The sequence below is a fragment of the Panthera pardus genome, unplaced genomic scaffold, assembly GCF_024362965.1.
Source record: "Panthera pardus isolate Hobbes unplaced genomic scaffold, ASM2436296v1 HiC_scaffold_1, whole genome shotgun sequence".
NCBI classification, from domain to species: Eukaryota; Metazoa; Chordata; class Mammalia; order Carnivora; family Felidae; genus Panthera; species Panthera pardus.
Genome location: NW_026526654.1, coordinates 66,590,951 through 66,612,260, shown reverse-complemented (window position 1 = coordinate 66,612,260; position 21,310 = coordinate 66,590,951). Strand labels below are relative to the sequence as shown.

At 46.6% G+C, this 21,310-nt stretch overlaps 1 protein-coding gene across 9 annotated transcripts in view; it reads left to right on the top strand.

Annotated features, from left to right (window-relative positions):
* Window positions 1-933: 933 nt before the first annotated feature.
* RUBCNL (rubicon like autophagy enhancer) overlaps window positions 934-21,310 on the top strand; it is a 37,763-nt gene continuing 17,386 nt past the window's right edge. For 3 of the 9 annotated variants that reach the window (XM_053899429.1, XM_019447549.2, XM_053899432.1), the window contains exons 1-4: window positions 10,463-10,798; window positions 12,444-13,055; window positions 15,868-15,950; window positions 16,661-16,871. In XM_053899429.1, the coding sequence (XP_053755404.1) occupies window positions 12,536-13,055; window positions 15,868-15,950; window positions 16,661-16,871 (814 nt within the window). In that variant the 5' untranslated portion in view covers window positions 10,463-10,798; window positions 12,444-12,535. Of the gene's footprint in view, window positions 1,043-1,210; window positions 1,321-2,065; window positions 2,506-3,168; window positions 3,797-7,392; window positions 7,930-10,462; window positions 10,799-12,443; window positions 13,056-15,210; window positions 15,468-15,867; window positions 15,951-16,660; window positions 16,872-21,310 lie in introns of those variants that run through there. The other 6 variants (XM_019447552.2, XM_019447547.2, XM_053899426.1 and 3 more) reach the window with 6 other exon arrangements.

The window sequence follows — 21,310 nt, the reverse complement described above, 5'->3', positions numbered from 1 at the left end:
CCGGCTCGCGTCCTCCGCGTCTCCCTGCCGGCTGCAGGCCCGGCCGCTGCGCTTCGCTTCCTCGGGGACCTTCTCGGATTGCTGCGGTGGCCCGGGATTTCGATGGGGGTGGGGTGGCGGCGGCGTGGCAGCGTCAGGGCGCCGCTTCCCCCTCCTCGCTCCCTCTTTCCGCCGCGGTGGCGCGCTCCCGGAGCCCAGCGAGCCGGGAGCCGACGCGATGCGCGCACCTTGGTGAGCGGGGGTGAGCGGGCCGGGGGCGCGAGGGGCGCCGGAGGTGGGTAACGCCGGCGCGGTGAGGCTGCTGCAGCGGTGAGGGGCGGGGAGGGGCGAGGGGCGCCGGAGAGGCGTGCGCGAGCCCGGGGGCACGCCGGGGCAGGGGCCAGGCAGTGCCGAGGCCCCTGGGCGAATGGAGGAGGGGGCTGCTCTGCAGGGATGGCGGGTTTTTATGGAATCGACCTCGCAAAAGGGGGCGATCCCGTGCTCGGCTTGGATCCGGAAGGCTCAGGAATGGAACCTCGAAGACACTTCAGCGCCGGGCGAAAGTCAGTGAGCCCAAAGCCTGCGCCCTGCGTGGCCCCAGGCACCACGCTCCGGGCGCGCAGGCTTTTCTCGGTTCCCCCAAAGCGCGCGCACAGATGGCGAAGGCCCGCGGAGGATCCGCTCCCCACACACCCAGCCCTATGTATGGATGTCTGGTGGCCCAAACCCATAAACTTTCTGTTACTTAACCGAGCTGGGTTAGTGAGCGCACGGCCGGTTGTGTGGTCCCCAGCGCCCACCGAGAAGTCCACCTGCTGACACTGAGGCGGGGAAAGCGGAGCTGCTGCGCTGCACCCCCACCCCGCTCCAGCCTGCCGGTGGCCGCGGTGAGGTTCGCCACCCTCCTGCCACATTGATACCGTCAGCCTGGAGAATGTGGAGAACCGCCGGAAGAGGGGTTATGTAGCCCGAATGGGAATCAACACGATAAGGAAGGGGTATATTCCGGAACCGTGCTTACTGTGTTATTGCAATGGCACTTGGAAGGATCTCTGAACTGACGGTATGTTGGGAAAGCGCAAAGGACTGAGGGTCTGCAGCCTTGGGTTCCGGGGACTCTGTCCTGAAAGGCTGAATAGCAGCAGTGAGGTCTGGGCAAGTCAAGAAACCTTGTTTGTGTGAGAAGCAGCAGGGTGATCCCTGCCCTACCTCACTGGACGGTAACTGGAGGAAGAGTAGGGTTTTGAAAAGCAGAAGTGTGGTTTCTATAAATTAAGGTATCACCACATTGCTGCGCACACCTCCCTCCTGGCCGCCAGCAGAACCTCGTTTGGAGCAGAGGTAAGGCAGCACCTTCAGGGTAGTGTGGGCACTTTCCCGCTTACCTGTCCACGATGTCCGGGTGTGGCTCTTCCTCAGTGTTTCGTTCTGGGCCCTCTTGCGAGCAGTACTGCCTGACGCTGCGCATCAGTGTGACCTCAGGGTTCAGGAACTGTGCCTTCCTCATCTTCTTTAGGGCCGGAGGGAGATGCTAGGAAAGTTGATGAAAACCGGTCGTGGCCTCTGGGAGTTAGATTTGATTTGAGATGCTCTTCATGACTCTGAAAACATCCTTAGCCTTCTGAAGTTGGAGGTCGTGTTTTCTGACACAGGGAAGACTGCCAGCACCAAGGATAAACGTGCAAGAATAAGCGTTTTAACTGGAATGGTCTTTAGAGGAGGATAAGCAAAGAGGTCAAGAAAGACTGCGTTGCTCGCGAACACATTTTCCCCACCTGTCTGAGGGCACACAAAGAATAGCTTTGCCAAATTTGAATAGTTTCCCTAGTTACTAAATTGAGATTCGTATTTCTCATATGGAAAGGAAAGAGTCACATGGTTGGTTGCATTACTGTTAAAATTGAAGCAGTTCTTTTTAAATAAGCTTGTCAAGCCTTCCAGAGATTATAAACATGAGCAATAGTAATGCCTGTGTGTCATATTGTATCCTTCCTAAAGAGATAAGTAAGGTGTGCAAGTCAATATTACCAAGACCTCTGATTGTTTTTGCATTGTCATTTTTTTTTTAGCATTTACTTATTTTTGAGAGACAGAGCTGTAGCAGGGAAGGGACAGAGAGAGAAGGAGACACCGAATCTGAAGCCGGCTCCAGGCTCTGAGCTGTCAGCACAGAGCCCGACGTGGGGCTCGAACCCATGAACTGTGAAATCGTGATGTGAGCCAAAGTCGGAGGCTTAACCGACTGAGCCACCCGGGCGTCCCGAGTTTTCATTTTAATTAAAAAGACTTGAAAGATGACTCATTTGCAAAGTTGGGAACTAAAACTAGGTCTCCTTAATTGTGCTGTCATACACTGAAGTCTAAGTCTGTAAAATTACACTGATGGTGATGATAAAGCCAACTTTTATGGAATAGTGTCTGTCGGACTGAGATATGCGTGTTACAATTCGTTAAGTTCTCACAACAATCGGTAAAAAAAACTGAAGCACAGAGAGGTTAAGTGCCTTGCCCAAGGTCACACAGCTGGTAAGTGAGGAATTTCTCAGATTGGCATAAAAATTATATTTGATTGGGACTCTTTTTTTTCCCCCCTTAATTTTTGTGCTGTTGTATCTTACACATACAGAAGCATGAGGTGAGATTGGGGGGCTCTGGAGCAAGATTCCAGGGTCCCAGTGCTGAGCTTGCTGCTCAGTTGCTGTGTGTGGTCTTCACTTCCTTTTCCTAGGCCTCAGTGTTCTCATCCACAAGATAGTAATAATAATCCTATATTGAATGATGCTTTATTTCTCACGTGTGAACCGTGAAAGGGAAATATTGCCGCAGGTAAAAGGAAGTCTCAGAGGCAGGTGTTTTTGTCGTCGTTAACAGTAGGCTGGAAAATGACAAAGGAGAAGCAGCTGAAATGATCTACACACTTAAATGTGATCTGCTCAACAACTAATGTTTGAAAATCCCTTAAAAAAATATTTTGGTTCAGGGGCGCCTCGGTGGCTCAGCCGGTCAAGCGTCCAACTTCAGCTCAGGTCATGATCTCATGTCTCATAGGTTCAAGCCCCACATCTGGCTCTGTGTTGACAGCTCAGAGCCTGGAGACTGCTTCAGATTCTGTGTCTCCCTCTCTCTGGCCCTCCCCAACTCGGTTTCTCTCTCTCTCTCTCTCTCAAAAATAAATAAACACTAAAAGAAAAATTAAAAAAAATATATTTTAGTTCTGTTCTTGGATCCTTAGTTTTACATTTACTGAAAGAGATAAATGTAAATTGGACCTCAAAGTTTTGGGGGCAGGTGACCTTGAAAAGCACCCATGGCCAACAGGTGCTCTGCTCTAGTTGATTTCAGGTGATGAAGACTGAAGGGCGGTGTGGGATTCTTTTTAATCCTTAGGCTCCTCGACATTCTCTTATTTCAACAATCTATAGTGGGTCAGGAAACAAGTGTCCTGGGAACATCTGTAAAGTACCTCCCTATTCTCTCTTTCTTTATTTGGAAGCTGTTTTTAGAAGACAGCTTTTGGGACGGCTATTTTAATACGGTAGGTCGGGAGACTTGAGCTTTTATTTATGCACATTTTAAGAGTGTTTTAAACCGTCAAATCACTTGAACTGTCCTATGACATACATAAAACCTGTTCTTTGTTTTGTGTTGTTTTTCCTGCTGGCTCACTCTTCGTTCAAACTCGGTCTCTGTGGAGATTTGGGCCAAGGTCACTGACATTGCCAGCAGCTACTTCGTGCTTGATAAACTTGGATAGTCTCCAGAAACGTTTGAATCTCTGAGATTTAAAGGTCTTTCCTTCATCCCTGTGCTGTTGCGGGTAAGAATGCGAACTTGGGAGCAAGACTGCTTGGGTGTGCAACGCTCCCCTTTATTGGCTGTGCCTCGGGTCTGCATCTGTAAAATGAAAACAGTGTTGTTGTATCTACCTCATAGGTTGTTAGAGGGATCAAGTGCGTGTGTGTGTGTGTGTGTGTGTGTGTGTATAGAAAATCTAGAACAGTGCCAGGCACCTGCTAAACTTCATGCAAGTGTTAGTTATGAGCCGATGACGATGGCTAAGATAATAGGTGAGTACTCTGGAGGAAAAAAAAAATAGAGCAGTAAATGAGGATAGTGTGCACCTTAGGGTTGCAGTTTTAAAAAGGGTGATGAGGAGAGTCTCATTCCAAAGGTACTTTTGAATAAAGATGGCCGTGCCGAAGACTATAGAGGAGTGTAGGGGAGGGGTGCAGAAGGGTGTAGAGGTGTAGGGTTGTAGAGGTAATAGATAAGGAGGTCAGAGAGGTAACTCAGGGACACACGGACAGATATTGCAAGTGTTGAAGCGTTTATTTTTGTTTGTTTGTTTGTTTGTTGGGACCAGCAGAACCTCCCTCACGGTGCTGGTTTAAAGAGAAGGGTGGGTGTCTGACCTCTGGGTGTAGGGTCTGGGAACCGGTGCCCAGTTACTGGTTGCCATCACATTGATGATGTTGTCTTTACCAGTCCTTGGTTTCGTTTTTTTTTTTTTTCTCTTTTCTTTTTCTAGATAGTTCTGCTGTGGCATTTTCACTTCTTCCTCTCTCTTCTCTATACCTACTTTAGGCACACATATTCAGTATGCCTCTTATTTGCTCTCTGTTTCCCCTTTCAGCTTTCAGTACCTTAGTTTGCAGCCTGACTTAGAGCCAGCGCTCCTTCCATCCCTCTGCCCATGCACACCGGCATTCTCCAGGCTTCCTAGACCTTGTTTGAAGAGAGATGGGTACTTCCTCCCATCTCATTTATTTTTTTTTTTTTTGGACAGCATTATTGAGATTGAGATAGAATTCACATAACCTACAATTCACCCATTTACAGTGTACAAGTTAGTGGCTTTAATATATTCACAGATATGTGTCCTCACTGTCACGGTTGATTTGAGAACATTTAGAACCTCAAAAAGATACCCTGTACCCGTTAGCTCTCACTGTTTATGTTCTCATTCCCTCTTCCCCACCCCCCCCCCAAAAAATAATTCCACTCATCTATGTTTTGTCTGTATGGATTCGCCTATTCTGGACATTTCATAAAAATGCATCGGTAAATACGAAATATCTTTTGTGCCTGGTGATTTCACTTAGTATAATGTTTTCAGGGCTCACCCATGTCGCGGTGTGTGTTAGTACTTCGTATTGTGGCTAGATAATACCGCATCGCATGCAGCCCCACGCTTGGTTTACCCATTCATCAGTTGATGGCCATTTGGGTTGTTTGCCCCTTTTGGCTGCTGTGACTATTTCTGCCGTTGACATTTGTGCGCAAGTTCTCGCGTGAGCACATGCTTTCGTTCTCTTCGGTATATCCTCAGGAGTGGAATTGCTAGGTCAAATGGTAACTGTATGCTTGACCATTTGAGGAACTGCCGGACGGTTTTCCAGTACGGCTCCCCATTTTATTTGGCCCAAACATGGGAACTTTGCCATTGTTCCAGTGCAGGTCCCTACGCTTACTTCGGGTAAAGTTTTGAATTAATGTTTTTTGTAAGTCTTATTCAGTTATGTGATGTTCGTGTGTAAGTAATTTTTTGTTTGTTACTGTTTTTTTAAATATTTTTTAATGTTTTATTTATTTTTGAGACAGAGGGAGAGACAGAGTATGAGCAGGGAAGGGGCAGAGAGAGAGGGAGACACAGAATCCGAAGCAGGCTCCAGGCTCTGAGCTGTCAGCACAGAGCCTGATGCGGGGCTCAAACCCACGACCCTTGGGATCATGACCTGAGCTGAAGTCAGACGTTTAGCCGACTGAGCCACCCAGGTGCCCCTGTTTGTTACTGTTTTTTATATAAAAGGTTTTAAGTAAAACATTACTTGAGTGGTGGTATGTACCTTTAGGTTACAAGATGATTTATTGGAAAGCAAGAACAAAATGTTATGTTCATGAATTTTTACATTACATATTAGTATACCTGTGCCTCTATAAGGTTTATAAATAAATATTGGAGCTGTTTGTACAATCACTTTTGTTTTTTACACAAATAGGTGTAATCATAACATTCTGGGCACAACTGTTCTAAAGACATGGAATCAAATACAGTGGTGTGGTTCTTAATCCTTTGTTTTGTGACAGATTTAATAGGAACGTTCTTAAATTTACATTGCTAACGAAATTGAAAATATCCCAACTTCAGCCCTAGTGATATACATAAATAGGAGTGGAAGGAGCTTTGGATCAGGTGTCAGACTTTTGTTTTTTTGTTCTCCTGGTAAATTACTGATGGTGAGGCCTTGGGCAAGCCCCCTAACGTTCTTTACGTCCGTTCCCAAATTGGCATAATACCACCTGAAACACTCCGTGAGAGTGGTCACTGTGACCTATGCGGTGACCACAGGAAGTTAGTCATTTGTGTGTCTTAGGCAACCTTGCAGTTTTCTCAGGCACGTGGTTCGTGTTCCTTGGTCTTTGCCTTCGTGGGGTCTTCCCAGGCGAACCTTACCCCGCGCATTTGTCATAATTGCTTTGTGTCCTTCCTCCGTGTTCTCCTGACGGCGGACCTTCCAAGTTAAGGGTCACTGCCAAAGTTCAGGTGGGCAGGGAGGAGCCCATGTGATGCCACCAGCCTCATTGCTATATGCCATTGCAATAGAGCACTGCTTCCTTCCTGGTGCTGTTAGTGTTCGAACACAGAGTTCAGCATGTGCCGTGGTGAGGGCGCAGCTGTGTGAAAACGGCAGTTGACTCTGATTGCAGACCGCGTTGTGGAAGCTATGGAGTCGCGTTACTGGGCCTCGAAAACAGTCGCTCTTCTGTTTGATAAGTGATGGTTTGAGTTTCTCAACATCCTGGGGGGTGGGGGTTTGTCCAAACGCAGAGCATGAAGGGAAGTAGATACGGAAAGATGGGGAGAGGACCGGGGAGCTTTGTGAACGAGACACCGTCCATGCTCTTTGCTCACCTGCATTTCGTTACTACTGAGCATGCTCAGTAAGCCGCCTTAAAGTGGGCATAAACGAATTTTACCCTTTACCCCAACTCTCGTTTGTGATTTCTGTTCTCTAGCTTCCTTTATCCTAAGGAAACAGTTGAACAGAAATTTTAGGTCGTGATCTCCAGCTTCTTCTAAAGGTTGACATCTCTTCTCCATTTTCTTTCCTAGGCGACAGAAATAACCAGCAGAACCATTCTTAGGTACTGTTGGTTTGTTCATTCGTTCATTGTATTCACACTCAATGCGTGTTTGGTTGAACACCTATTATGTGCCCCTGTTCTAGATTCTGGGAACAAAGCAGTGTCCAGAGTACAATTTTTTTTTTAAAACAGTTACCCTCAGAGATTTTCCATTCTAGTGGGTGTTCGTGTTTGAGGCTAAATACAATGGGGATTAATGCCAAGGAGTAAGGAGAAAACCAGAGGTGGGAAGCGGGGCGGGGGGTGGGGGGAGAGGAATTACTGGCTGGGGCAGTTGCCATGACATAGGGTGACCATGGAGGCCTCACTGAGGAGGTAACCTTTAAGATCAGTCTTCAGTGCTCCTAATCATGTATACAGTTGGTAGTTAGTGCTGGGGCAGAGAAAATCCTAAATCCGAAATCTGACATGCTTGTGTCTATTCATGGAGTCACTCTAAGATTGTTAGGGGTATTGGGAGTGAAAACTGCTCATCTGCATCAAAATTCTGGCTGGTTATGGTCTGAAGGATGTTTATGAGGTCACTGTAGAGGTCACGGTGGCTCATGCCCAACTGAGTCGTCCACCCCTTTGGCAAAAGCTGCATCTCTGCAGTCAGTATTGTGGCTCTGAGCTTGTCCTCATTATGCAGTCGTTCGTGATGGAACCACTGACTTTGATGGGCAGAGACCCATCTAGAATGACTTGCCAGGGGGAGTCCAGGAATCTCTCTCTTGTCTAGGACCTTTGCTGCCGCATATATGTTAACTAGTGGTAATCTGGCCTGTGCTCACCCTCAACAGGAAAATCACAGTAGAAATGATGGTAAGCTTCGTAATCTTCCTTTACAATGTTTTGGGAAGGGGGCCTGGGTGGCTCAGTCGGCTAAGCGTCTGACTTCGGCTCAGGTCATGATCTCTCAGTTCGTGAGTTCGAGCCCCATGTCGGGCTCTATGCTGATGGCTCGGAGCCTGGAGCCTGCTTTGGACCCTGTGTGTGTGTCTCTCTCTGTACCTTCCCTGCTCTCATTCTGCCTCTCTCTCTCTCTTAAAAAAAATAAACATTAAAAAAAATTTTTAAGTGTTTTTGGAAATAGATTTTAGCTTTGTACCTAAGCCTTGCTAATTCAAAGGACGCCATTTATCACAATGGGACGCATTTTGGGAAGATGTCAACCACTGCTTAAACCCATACTACCTGCCAGCCGTCGGCACTGAAATGTACGAATGTATAGGTTCAGTCACTGTCTTCCCTCTGCCGGAATGTAAGCTATTGGAAGAAGCACGGACTTATTTTGCTCCAGCGCTTCCAAAACAAAAACAGTGCCAGTCATGTAGTAGTTGCTCAGTAAATATTTAATTGATTACCAGACGACAAGCAAGGTGACAGTGAGCCAAAACACCGTATGATGGTATTTCATGAATTATCTGTTGCCCCAAAGATCAGGCAGTGGTGATGTGGACCCCCGGGGCTAGGGCCAGTGCTTTGTTTCTAACCATGGCTCTCTCCTGTGTCAGTCTCCCTCTCAGAGAGGCTCATGCTCCCGAGTGACTGTCCAACCTGGCTTGTCATCCTTTCTCTGCCGTGTCTTTAGACATGGCTTTGAATCTCTATGGGCCTATCCCAGCTCTAAAATGTGCTCGTTTGGGGCGCCTGGGTGGCGCAGTCGGTTTAGCGTCCGACTTCAGCCAGGTCACGATCTCGCGGTCCGTGAGTTCGAGCCCCGCGTCAGGCTCTGTGCTGACGGCTCGGAGCCTGGAGCCTGTTTCCGAGTCTGTGTCTCCCTCTCTCTCTGCCCCTCCCCCGTTCATGCTCTGTCTCTCTCTGTCCCAAAAATAAATAAAAAAACGTTGAAAAAAAAAAAAGGCAATGATATAAAATGTGCTCGTTTTATAACCTGGAAAAGCCAACACCTGCTGGTTGTTTGTGTGAAACAAGAACACCTTTCTAGAAGGAAGTGGAGCAAGTACCGCTTCTGGAAATCACTTTTGAAAAGGAAGTCTGTTTCTGCTCAGTGCCGCTAAGTCAATTCCGTATCTGGGAGGCTCATAAATAACATCATTCTTCGTGAACTGTGGTCTTTAATCTGTTTGTAAAACACACAGGGATCCCTGCCACTTGTCATTGGTTTGAGGCTGTACATTTCTTTATGTGATTTCACATCTGTAATCATCTCCACCCCCCCCAAGAACAGCTATGACATGTAAAGAATTGATCATAGAATATGACTCATACAGCTTCATTCTCTTGGAAACAATGACGTTATCATGAGCTATGGACTCAGAACTAAAAGTTTAGCGAAAGAAAATTAATAAAAAGCAACATGAACAAAATTGTTCATCGCTATATATTTTATAACTGCGAAAAACTAAAAATACGTTCCCGTCAGTAGTCTGGTGACGTAAATTATGATCCTTTTATACTATAGAAAGCGGTAAGATAGTTGAGTGATACACAGCCTCAAGAACTTGTTGAGAGAAAAAGAAGTCTCATTATAGATTTTGTCCAGTGTGAGCTCATGTGTACGTATAAAAGAGAAAACAAAACACATCTTCTGATCTGCCGTATGTATGTTAATTCATAGGGAAAAGTCTGGAAGGGATGAAGTGGTTACCGATGTCATTTCTGGGACTGAGGTAGGATTGGCAGGTTTGGCACAATGTGAGTGCTTCGTTCACTCTAGGCTTCTGTGTTTTTACCATTTCATAAAAACACAGTCATGGTTCCCATTTGTAATTGTGATACTCGGAATTATTGGAGGGGAAAAGACGTGTGACAAAGAGAAATTGGGGCACCAGGTGAGATTTGAGGTCTGGAGAAAGAAGACGAAGCTGTTCAGATGAATTCTGACAATTGCCACCAATCCCATGATATTTTGTGAGCAGTGATTTGGAGCTCACACAGTATCGTGCAGTATTATATGTATACCATATACAAACACGCACACATACGTATATATATGTATGTATATATACATCATTTCAAAAGGTTTGACCTAGGATGGAGGGCCCCCACCTCAAGAAAACCCAAGGAATTTAGTACAGTTTTCACATGTACCTTCTTTTGGTCTATTTGTAGACGTTGAGAAAAATGTCATATCTTCAGGAAACATGGATTCACTTCTATCCTTGTACAAACAGTTCTGTCACAGTAACAGAGCAGTTGTATCTACCACGGAAGTCTTCTCTCTAGCTCACGATGTTATTTCCACCGTTGAATTTGCTCTTTCAGTCGTAAGTTTATTGAGGTCCCGCGTGCAGCCATCGGACCTGGCAGAGAACAGACGAGGCCCCATGTTCTTGTAGAGCTTATCGGCAGGGGGGGACTGTGGGGGCGGAGGGGAGTGACAGTGAGGGGTGGAAAAAAAATGAGGAAGTGAGACTACTAGGATGAAAATTAAGCAAGGTGATGTGATAGAGAGTAACTGGGGAACTACTTTAAGAGAGGTGGTTAAGAAAGACTTCTTTGAGGAAGTAATTGATAAACCAAAGCATGCAACAGGACAGGAAGGAGCCAGATGTATGATCAGTTGGGGGAAGAACGTTCCAGGCAGAGGGACTAGAACAGCAGCAGTAGGGTGGGTGAGAGCTTGTAGCACGTGAGAGTTTGGTGAGTGGTTGGGACTTATGGAGGGTGGACAGAGATAAGTGAGAGAGGTCTGCAGGACGGGATCATGTCATGCCTTAAGGACAAGGTAAGGATTTTGGATTTTATTTCCAGAGTTGATGGGAAGCTGGTCGGGGGTGGGGGGTGGATGGTGATTAGGGGAATGACATCTGATTTACACCTATTTTTTAAAATATTTATTTTGGGGAGCGCACAAGCCAGGGAGGGGCGGAGAGAGGGGGACAGAGGATCCAAAGCAACCTCGGCTCTGACAGGCTTACAGCAGCGAGCACCATGTGGGGCTCGAACTCATAAACTGCGAGATCATAACCTGAGCTGAAGCTACCGACCGAGCCACCCAGGTGCCCTGTGACTTACACTTAAAAAGATCTCTCTCTGCGTACCTCTTGATTATAAGTTGGCCAGAGTTGAAGCGGCAAAACCCACTGGAAAGATGGGAGGAGGCCCAGGTGGGAGAAGATGGTGACTTAGATTAGGGCAGTGGCGATAGAGCTGAATTCGCTAATGGATTAAAGATGGAGAGCTACGGAAAGATAGATCAGAGAGGACTTCCAGAGTTTGGGCTTTAGCACCTGGGAGGTGTGGTTCCTGAGATGGGAAAACTAGGGAGGAGCAGACTTGGGCGAAATTAGGGTCTGTTTTGGATGTGTCAGGTTGTGGTGCCCCCTGGATGAATGTCAAATAGGCAGTAAAATATGGTAGCCCATAGTTGGGCGGGGCGGGGCGGGGGGAGGGTGTCAGGAGTAGGGATCCAGGTGCAAGCCCTCTGGATACATAACAGTGGTATCTAAAGCCCTGGAACTGGGGTGCCGGGGTGGCTCAGTCAGTTAAGCATCTGACTTTGGCTCAGGTCATGATCTCATGGTTCGTGAGTTCAAGTCCTGCATCTGGTGAGCATGAGCCCTGCTTCTCTCTCTCTCCCTCTCTCTCGGGCCCGCTCTCACTTATACCCTGTCTCTCTCTCTCTCAATAAATAATAAATAAATAAATCAAGCCAGCCTTGGAACTGACTCCCAAGCCTCAGCTCACCACCTTGTAGCCCTGTTCTCCACTCTCCCCTTACGCTAAGCTCACCGAAGCAGACCACTTTCATTTCTTCCTCTTGCTGACCTTGCTTGTGCTTCCAGGGCTGCTTGGAGCCTGCCAGTGTGAAAGACAGTGGGAGCAGTAGAAAGTCGCGGGCTGGGCCAGTGACCACGGGGACCAGGGTGCTTCTCTCTTATCATAAACTAAGTCCCATAAAGCAAAGTTTTTAGTGCTGTGAGTTGCCCTCAGTTTCACGTGCCGCTTGTCTGCTTTGTTGAAATACAAGCACAGACTAAACAAAAATAAGGAACTGTGAAAATGTGTCTTTACTTCCGAATGGTATTCCCATTTCGGGTTTGACATTTAATTTCGTTGGAAGAATGCACGGCTGTCTTTCACTTTTATCTGTCGTATCAGCAGTTTGCTTATATGACTGTGTCCTTGTATAAAAGCAGTCCTCGTTTATGCCCTGAAAACCCTTTCCTATCCTGATGTCACGCCTCGTGTGTTTGCTGCCAGTTTTATTGCTGATTTGTTTGTTTATTTCTTGTCAATCCAAGTGGAATTTACTGTATTGTACAGAGCGAAGTACAAACTTATTTTTTGTTTCTTCTCCTCAAAAGATTTTGGAGTTTACAAATAGGACTGAGTTCTTACTTACCTTGAATGATTTTTGCTCGTTGCAGGTAAGCTCTCTGGACCTCAGCTGGCCTCATGGTGAGTTCAAGGCCCTAATCCAGTAGTCCAACGGAGTTCACGCCACCCTGAGCCTGGAAAGATGGTGTCACAGTCTATGGGCCGGCAGGATTCTCCTGTGCACCCTTGGGAAGGGGTCAGCAGTGACCCTGGTGACGTTGAGGACTCGCCCAATCTCCTGGACACTGACCAGCCTCCTTGCAAATCAGATGTCAGGTTCATGAGGCACAGAGCTGCCTGGATTAACCCCCAGTGTGCGCAGCAGCAGCTACAGGATTTGCCCCCTCAGGTGCCGACAGCGGGGAACAGTGGGAACCACTTTGGAAGGGATACCGCCTGTTCCCTGGGCCCTTCACCGTCGTCCCTTGGGGACTCCATGGTGGAGACATCACTGTCCAAGGGTACTGCAGACTCTGCCTGGGGCTCCGGTGACAAGAGCAGCGACTTCTCTTTTGCCTCCAAGGGAGAGCAGACAGTGCTCCCAGGAAAGTCTCCTCAGATGTCTGTGTTCACAAGCTCCAAGATTTCGGCTGCCTCCTCATGTCCGGAAGCTGACAGCGCTTTTTTGAAGCCTTCCCATCTGACAGCTTCCGCTGATGAAGGTAACTTCAGTCGGGACTTGCCTCATTCTTGTCTGTTGACACGCAGGCTTTGCCTTGGCCTAAAGCCTGTCTTACCGTCTGTCTCATGAGGACGAAAGTCCTGGCTTTCCACTCTGATTGGAGGCCAGTGCATTAGCTCATTTAATATTCTTCAGCCCAGCTACCTGGATGCCTGGATGGTCACAAAGGGTAAAAACAAATATTTCCACACTCTCCTTCCGTAGCAAGATGTCATCTTTGCTCAGCTTAAGTGGTAATCCATGCCAGCTGCCATCTTTGAATGGTGTGTGCCTTTGGGAGCGTCCAGCTCATGAAGTTGCTGGCAAGGGAGAGTATTAGAAGTGCTCTCAATCCAGTGTGGTGGGAGAATGTGTTTCCAGACAGACTGGGCTCCATTTCACACTAGTGCTTTCGTAGGAGATGAACTCACCTCACCTACATTGACCTGGACAGGGTGTGGCTAGAAACTGGGCAGATTTAAAAACACTAATCGCAATTTCCCCAAAGACTATACAAAACCTTTTTTTTTTAAAACTAAAACAAGGGCTTCCATTGCTATGAAGTAATGCACATATTCCTAAAATAAGATAATGCATGCAAATGCCACTCAAGGGTCAGTAACTTCTCTTATTGCTGTTACAATTTGTGGCATTCTGTTTTTTTTAATGTTTATTTTTGAGAGAGAGAGAGAGAGAATGAGCAGAGGAAGGGGCAGAGAGAGAGAGACACAGAATCTGAAGCAGGCTCCAGGCTCTGACCTGTCAGCACAGAGACCGACGTGGGCCTCGAACTCATGGACTTTGAGATCATAACCTGAGTCAAAGTCGGATGCTTAACCGACTGAGCCACCCAGGCCTCCCAATGGCAATCTAAATTTTTAAAAATATATTCGTCATGTTGTATTTGTGTTAATTTATATTCTTGTTAGAGCCCTAGTTCAAAGAGTCAATGAAGTTTCTTTCTTTCCTAGCAGTCTGAACACTGCTGGCCTGCCTGTGTGTGTGTCTGTATGTAGCCATTTATTTATTTCTCACTAGCAAGAACCACCCCTCCACCTTTCCTAAAATATGGGGTTTCTTTGTTGTACTGGAAACACTTTTGAAAAGCTGAAGATGATGACAGTCTTTTAACATATTATTCATCGCTTAAGAACAGCAGATTTTGGACGGTCTTAAAATAGGGTCATTTTGAAAGAAGAACCAGATTTGAGCAAAATGACACGTTCTACCGGAATTGGTTCCGCAATTTAAAGTTATCCTGGAGTTTGTCTTTCTCCCATAAAGAAAACAGGTACCCTGGCCCCTTTGTCCAAAGATAATAGCCCCCAGCAATTTCTCTAAGTATCTTTAAAAACCATCTTCACCTTGGTAGGGGGATTCATCCCATGGGAGTAAAAAAAAAAAAAGGAAGTCCTGAGTGATCTGGTCTTTCTTTGCTGTGGGACAGCATTGCAGAGAACAGGCATTTGCTACTAAGACACAAGATTTTTCCTATGACTGCTGCATCACGAATGATAGCACACTTTTCCTTTTCTAGATAATGTGGTAGAGAAAGGCCCTCCCCCACCCCAGCCTATAAGAATTTCTTGAGGCTGAAAGAAACAATCCCACAGTTCCTTTTTTCCTTGCATAGGATTTGCACATTTATAGAGCACATTCACATGCCTTATCTGCTTTAATCTCCTAAGAGGTAATTATCCAGTTTAAGGCATGAGGACATTTCAAGGCAGAGGCACAACCAGCTGGTAGAGACAGAACTGGAACTGGAATCCTCACTGTTTGATTCTTCTCTGTCCTTTTTCTTCTATACTCGGGGTCCTAACACTATGACCCGCAGGCCAGATCCAGCTGGCCTCCTGGTTTTACAAATAAAGTTTTGTTGATGTTGCTGATGGCTGCTTCCTCACTCCAGTAGCAGAACGACATAGTGTAACAGGTGGCCCTCAGATCCTGCAATATTCACTCCCTGGTCCTTTGCAGACAATGCTCACCCACCCCAGATGGATCCTGAAGCTAAGAGATTCAGCGTCCTTCACGGACCAGTCCCTTTCTTGGAGAAGAGACAGGGGATTGGGTGATTGCGGGCATCTCTGTCTGTCCCCCCGAGAGCTGTCTGATCATCAAGACGTCTATAACATTTTGTTCTAATTTAGCAGGTTGGGATAACTGAGCTCTTGAGGCTCTCACAGAAAGACTTTGCCTTAAATGCTCCAGGAAGAAATCACATGACAGGAATCATTTTGCTCTGATGGTGTTCCTGCCGGTAATGGAGTGGCTTCAGGGTGCAGAATGGATGAATCAGCGGAATATACCCTCTGTGGTTTCTTCTTGTTATTGGTCTGGAGGAAGACCATTTTAGAGAAGCAATGCTGGCCTTTCCAAATAGATTATCTCTGTAAACAAGAAGTTTGGGGTCAGTTGCAGTGCATGGGAGAAGTGATCCTATAATTTTTAGGACCCTGCTTCTAGACTGTTCCTTCTGGCCCTTCTCCATCTCTTTTAGGTAGTTTCCATGATCTCCTCCTCTTTCTACCCTCTCCTCCTCACTGGTCTCCTCCATTCCAGTGGTTCTCCCATCCCTCCTCTGAGGATCCCTCCCAATTTGCTCCAATGGGCTCTTGTAGAAACGATCACCATAAAGGCAATATCTGCAAAGCCTACCACCAGGAGGATCTGTCTTCTTCTTGCACCCTAATGTATTCTAGAATTCTGTTAATTTTTAAAAAAACAGGTTTTAAAGGCCACTGCCTAGAATTGTTTTGTTTTCCTTGAACGTCTTTTTCTCCATTTTTAATAACTTGCTGCATTGGCAGGTGCTGTTCCAGTCGGTAGAAGAACCACTTCTTTGAATTCCTTCTCCCCAGAAGCATTCTTGCTCCCTGTCGATGTAGAAAAGGTGAACACATTTTTTTTCTTTAAAACACACACACACACACGCAGAGTGTAAATCCCTTAGATAGTGTTGTTCTGATTTAAATCTGGAAACCTCACTTGATGAAGGATGGCAAATAGGTTTCGTTTCAGCCTTTGGCTAGGCACAGGCCACCAGGAGCTAAGGAGGGCTCTGAGGCAGCCCCTGTGCCCAGCTGGGAAGTTTTCCACAATTGATGCATGGGTCTACCATTGGGCCATGCACCGTGTGGGGTGTATATCACAGTAAATTCAACTTAGCTTGTCTTTGGGTCTCAGTGGGCTAAATTTGATGTGTCTGGAAGATATGGGCTGTACCTCATGTGATAACTCAGTTAAATGAACATTTAAATTTTTTTTAAATTTATTCATTTTTAAGAGAGACAGAGAGAGAGAGACAGGGTGTGAGCTGGGGAGGGGCAAAGAGAGAGACACAGACTCCGAAGCAGGCTCCAGGCTCTGAGCTGTCAGCACAGAGCCTGACACGGGGCCTGAACTGAAGGACCGTGAGATCATGACCTGAGCCGAAGTCGGACGCTCAACCGATTGAGCCACCCAGGTGCCCCTTAAATGAACATTTATATTCCTATACATTAACTCTGCTTAAATACGGCGTCTTGGTTTTCAATTTAATACACCCTCAATAAAGAACAGTTGGTTACGCTTGCAATTTAACTGATAATTATTTTTCTGCAGGAAAATGCCCACTTTTACGTAGCGGATATGATGATAGCAGCCATGGAGGAAATAAAGTGTACCATCCTCGGTCAACAGCACACACAGAACTGGAGCATAGAAGAAGCCAGTGCGTCGCTCGGGAATGATCAGGCGGACCGCGAAATGGCCTTTTATACGAGTATAAAGCAGGAATCTGGGTCTTCTGACTCTTCTGACAGTGGCTACGAAGGCAAGTGGGGCAAATCAGAGAGACTTTGCGCTGTGTTCTTGACGTACATCTCTTTTCCTGTCACACCCTGAAGTATGTCTTCAAATCTTTTGTCTAAAACGTCCTAAATAACCATCATCCTCAACATCTCTGCCGTTTGGGCTCGGCATCCATTATCCTGCTCCCCTCTGTCGTTACATCGATGCGTTGTTCTGATTTGGACTCCATCCTACTTTGTGTTTGGCAGTGGCTGCTGGCTTCCCTCTTTCCCTGTTTTCTGCCACGTGGCCTTCCGCCAGCTCTTCTCACACATTGCTTCTTTTTTCCAAGTAGACCTCTTTTCATTCATTCCACAAACCAGGATTCTGAGATCCTGGATGCCGGAATCAACAGGCAACAAGATACATTATTACATCCCTCAAGGAACATCCCTGCGGGAGCTGGATAGACACCGAGGACTGTTGTGTGGGGTCAGCCTGGTAGCGGAGGCAGGGGCCCCATGCAGCGGGCCCCAGAGCAGGAGGAGCGGGCCTTGCTGTGGCAACCGGGGAATCCTTCCTGGAGAGGAGGGTACCTCAGCCGAGAACTGAAGTTAGGGCGTGTCGTTTTCCTACCACTTCCTAAATGGGAGTCCTGCTTCAGTCCTAGATTCTTTCTCTATATTCACGTCCTGGGAGATGTTGTCTCCTGCGGTATCTTTCCATGATTCTCCCCTAATATCTCCCAAATCTGGGTTTCCCCTCCCGTCCCTCTCGGACAAGTGTTTGTTCCATACTGCGGGGACCTGCTTAGCTGGTTGGCAGGTAACTAAACTAACTTAACGTGTCTACACTAGTTATCTATTCCTCACAACCCCCTTCCTTTCAAAAAAAAAAAAAAAGATGCCTTTCGTCTTGATTTCCTTGACTTGAGCGTCTTAATCAGGAGCCTTACGGTAATGAGGGGAGAACTCACTCCAGGCAATACCGTGTAGCACAATGCCTGGCACAAAACCTATGTACCATCGATGGCTGTTGAATGCACTCCCTGGCTCAAATTGAGGATACAGAGCATCCTCAGTGAACCCAGTGGTGGGAACCACAGAATGACCAGTGTGGAGGATCTGGCCTTTCTGGGGTCCCGTGGTCTCTTATCACGTTGTGCAATTACTTTGTTCTCCTTTCCTGCAGCCTGACTTCTCCTCCTCGTGCAGTATCTGGTTTCTGCTCTGCAGCTCTGTGGTCTTCCTGACTGCCGGCCGGGACCTCACAGCTCAACCCGGTCTTGCAAGGACCCCAGGTCCACGTTCGCAGGGAAGGGTGCGTGCGGGGGCGGGCTCTGATTGGGCGCCCCCAACTGGTCAGCCGGCCGTGGCCAGGGGAGCGAGGGAATGTGATTTGGACCATCATCCCCACTGAGGCCACTCCTGGAGAGAAAAGAAACGATTCCTGTTTCAGTAACTCTTGTACTTTATCTTTGACTGTTTCTTCTTTGTGCCTGTGTCCCTGCCCTGCTTCTAGTGAACAGATCGGCCCTGACTTTTCGGTAATCGTGACATCCCCTCCAGTCGTTCCCTATTCCTGCCTTTGACCTGGACCACCTCAGCCACTGCTGGCCAGTCATTCGATGGGAAGTGCAGTTAGGTGCTCAGTGCACATTTGCTGTCTTTGATTGTCTCTTTACTCACAGCCTCTTTCCTTTCCTTGAATGCTGCACACATCTGGCTTCCTAGGACGACTTGTGCTCCTCTAAGATGGCCTGCTGACTTTGTGCCACATTTTATCCTGGACTTTTTAGCCTCGTGGGATGCAGCTTCTCCGTGCCTTTCCAGCAGGCATCTCCCGCCATTTCCCATGGGCTTCAGTAATCCTGGCCTGTCAAAGTTGACAGTGGTCATGTCTCCCAAGCTCTTGCCTTCCTCCCTTAGCTTGGTCTAGGCTCCCCTGGAATGCTGGTTCCCCAGGAACTTCCCGTTAGTTCTTTCATCCCTCCCATCCTTGAAAGCAGTCTCCTGCCGCCAGCACTGTGACAGGCTCCCAGATTTGCATCACGGGGCAGGGGCACCATTCATACAGAGTTAAGCATAAATTGTGCTCCAGAACTTTCTATAATTGTCCACGTGCGTGCCTCAGTCCCTCCCGGAGTTGCACGGTGTGGAGCCCCGCCTTCTTGTGTTTTCTTACAGTTATGTGTGTCCGTGTCTCAGCTCCTTATGAGGTTTTAATCTCATTGTTGGGTAAGTATTTGTCTTATTTGAATTTGCCTTCAGCTTGGTGCCTTCCTCAAAATCGGTATTTTATAAATATTTGTTGAATGGTTGAGTGGAAGCTCGTGTCTAGCTCAGTTTTTTTTAATGTGAATGTAAATATGTGAAATGAAACCGTAAAACATTTCTACCACCCCGATAAAAATACGCATCCTTTATTAAGTGTCTCTCCTGTGACATTTATGGTGAGAGATGCCACTCCGTCGGGGTAGGTCAGTATTCTTCAAGTTAACAGGTGGGTCTTGAGAGCATTTAAACACAAACCAAAGAATAGAAAGTATCCGCATTCCCCTCACCTAGAGTGAGCAATGCTTCCTGGAACTTTTATTATTATTATTTTGTATCAGTGGTATAGATTTTTGTGTTTGTACTAAGTGTGAATGTATGTTACTGTGGATCATCGTCAAAAGGGTGCCAGGAAGCACAGAGAGCTAGGGGAAGTTACCCCTATTTTACCCAGAAGGAAACCAAAGCCAAGAAGTTGGTTATCCATAGTCACATAGCTAGGATCGGACAGTGTGGTTTTAAACCTTGGCTAGTTCACTGCAAAGCCCACGCACATAACCTCTGCGTAACCTGAGGGCTAGAATTTTTCCCTAAGCAATAGAAACCCAAACATTTCTCTGTGTTTTTCTCTCACATTTATTCAAATGAATATAGTTTTGTAGTGATTATATACTCCTATTAATGTAATTGTATTCATAATATGATTGCATTAACAGTATTTCATATACAGCTTTCCGTGTTGTTACAGTTTTCACATTTTTCCAGGATGCTATTTCTTGAGTCAATAACATAATTTGTGAAATCAGTGCACTAATATTTGTCATTTAGGTAGCCTTCAATATTTTAATATCTTAAATGGGCTGCAAATAGCTCCTTTATGATCAAAGTCTGCATTTTTCACTTAAAAAATTTTTTTAATGTTTACTTTTGAGAGAGAGAGGGAAAGATAGAGCTCGAGCGGGGGAGGGGCAGAGAGAGAGGGAGACACAGAATCCGAAGCAGGCTCCAGGCTCCCAACTTGTCAGCGCAGAGCCTGACGTGGGGCTCGAACTCACAAACCATGAGATCATGACCTGAGCCAAAGTCGGATGCTTAACTGACTGAGCCACCCAGGTGCCCCCATTTTTTTTTTTTTTTTTTTTTTTGCTTTTCAATGACACTCTAAGGATAATACCCCACACTAGCATTCGGGAAAGAAAAGCATGGACATATTTGTAGTAGTTTCCTATAGTTGCTTTAACAAGATACCACAAAAAGCGTGGGGAGCTTAAAACAACGGAAGATGTATCATCTCACGGTTTTGGAGGCCAGAAGTCAGCAATGAAGTTGTTGAAAGGCTTGGTTCCTCATGGAGGCTCTGAGGGAGAACCCGTTCCTTGCCTCTTCCAGCCTCCGGTGGTTACTGGTGCTCCTAGCCTGTCCTTGGTTTATGTGTGAGACACATCACTCCATTCTCCGCCTCCACTGGGCCTTCTCCTGGTTTAGCAATGTCTGGATGCAAATTTCCCTCATTATGTTAATACCAGTCACATTGGATTTAGAGCTCACCCTAATCCGGTAGGACCTCCCCTTAACTTGACCACGTCCGCAAAGACCCTGATTCCAAATAAGGTCACATTCACTGGGTGGGTATGTATTTTGGGGGGACACTCTTCTACCCAGCACAACATTTGTGTCGCTTATGCTCTTTGCGTCACTCTGAAGCTGATTTTTGCCCTCTTTCATTTTTTAAAAAAATTGTGTATTATGGAAAATTTCAAACACACATCAAAGTAGGCAGCTTACTCTTAGGGACCCCCTCATCATATATACTCATCAGTCTGCTTTCTGAGTCACAGTGAATGCAAAAACAACACAAAAATAGCTCTCTACATCTTTTAATTCTTTTTTTTAATGTTTATTCATTTTTGAGAGAGAGAGAGAGAGAGAGAGAGAGAGAGCACAAGCAGGGGAGGAGCAGAGGCAGAGAGGGAGACATAGAATCCAAAGCAGGCTCCAGGCTCCAAGCTGTCAGGACAGAGCCCAACATGGGGCTCGAACTCATGAACCGCAAGGTCATGACCTGAGATGAAGTCGGATGCTTCACCAGCTGAGCCACCCAGGCGCCCCTGCATTTTATAATTCTTAAAGCTGGATTTTTAAACTCTTTTAAAGTAAACTCTCGGCCCATTTTGTTCCCCAGTTTCTAGTTCATTGACTATGACAGGTT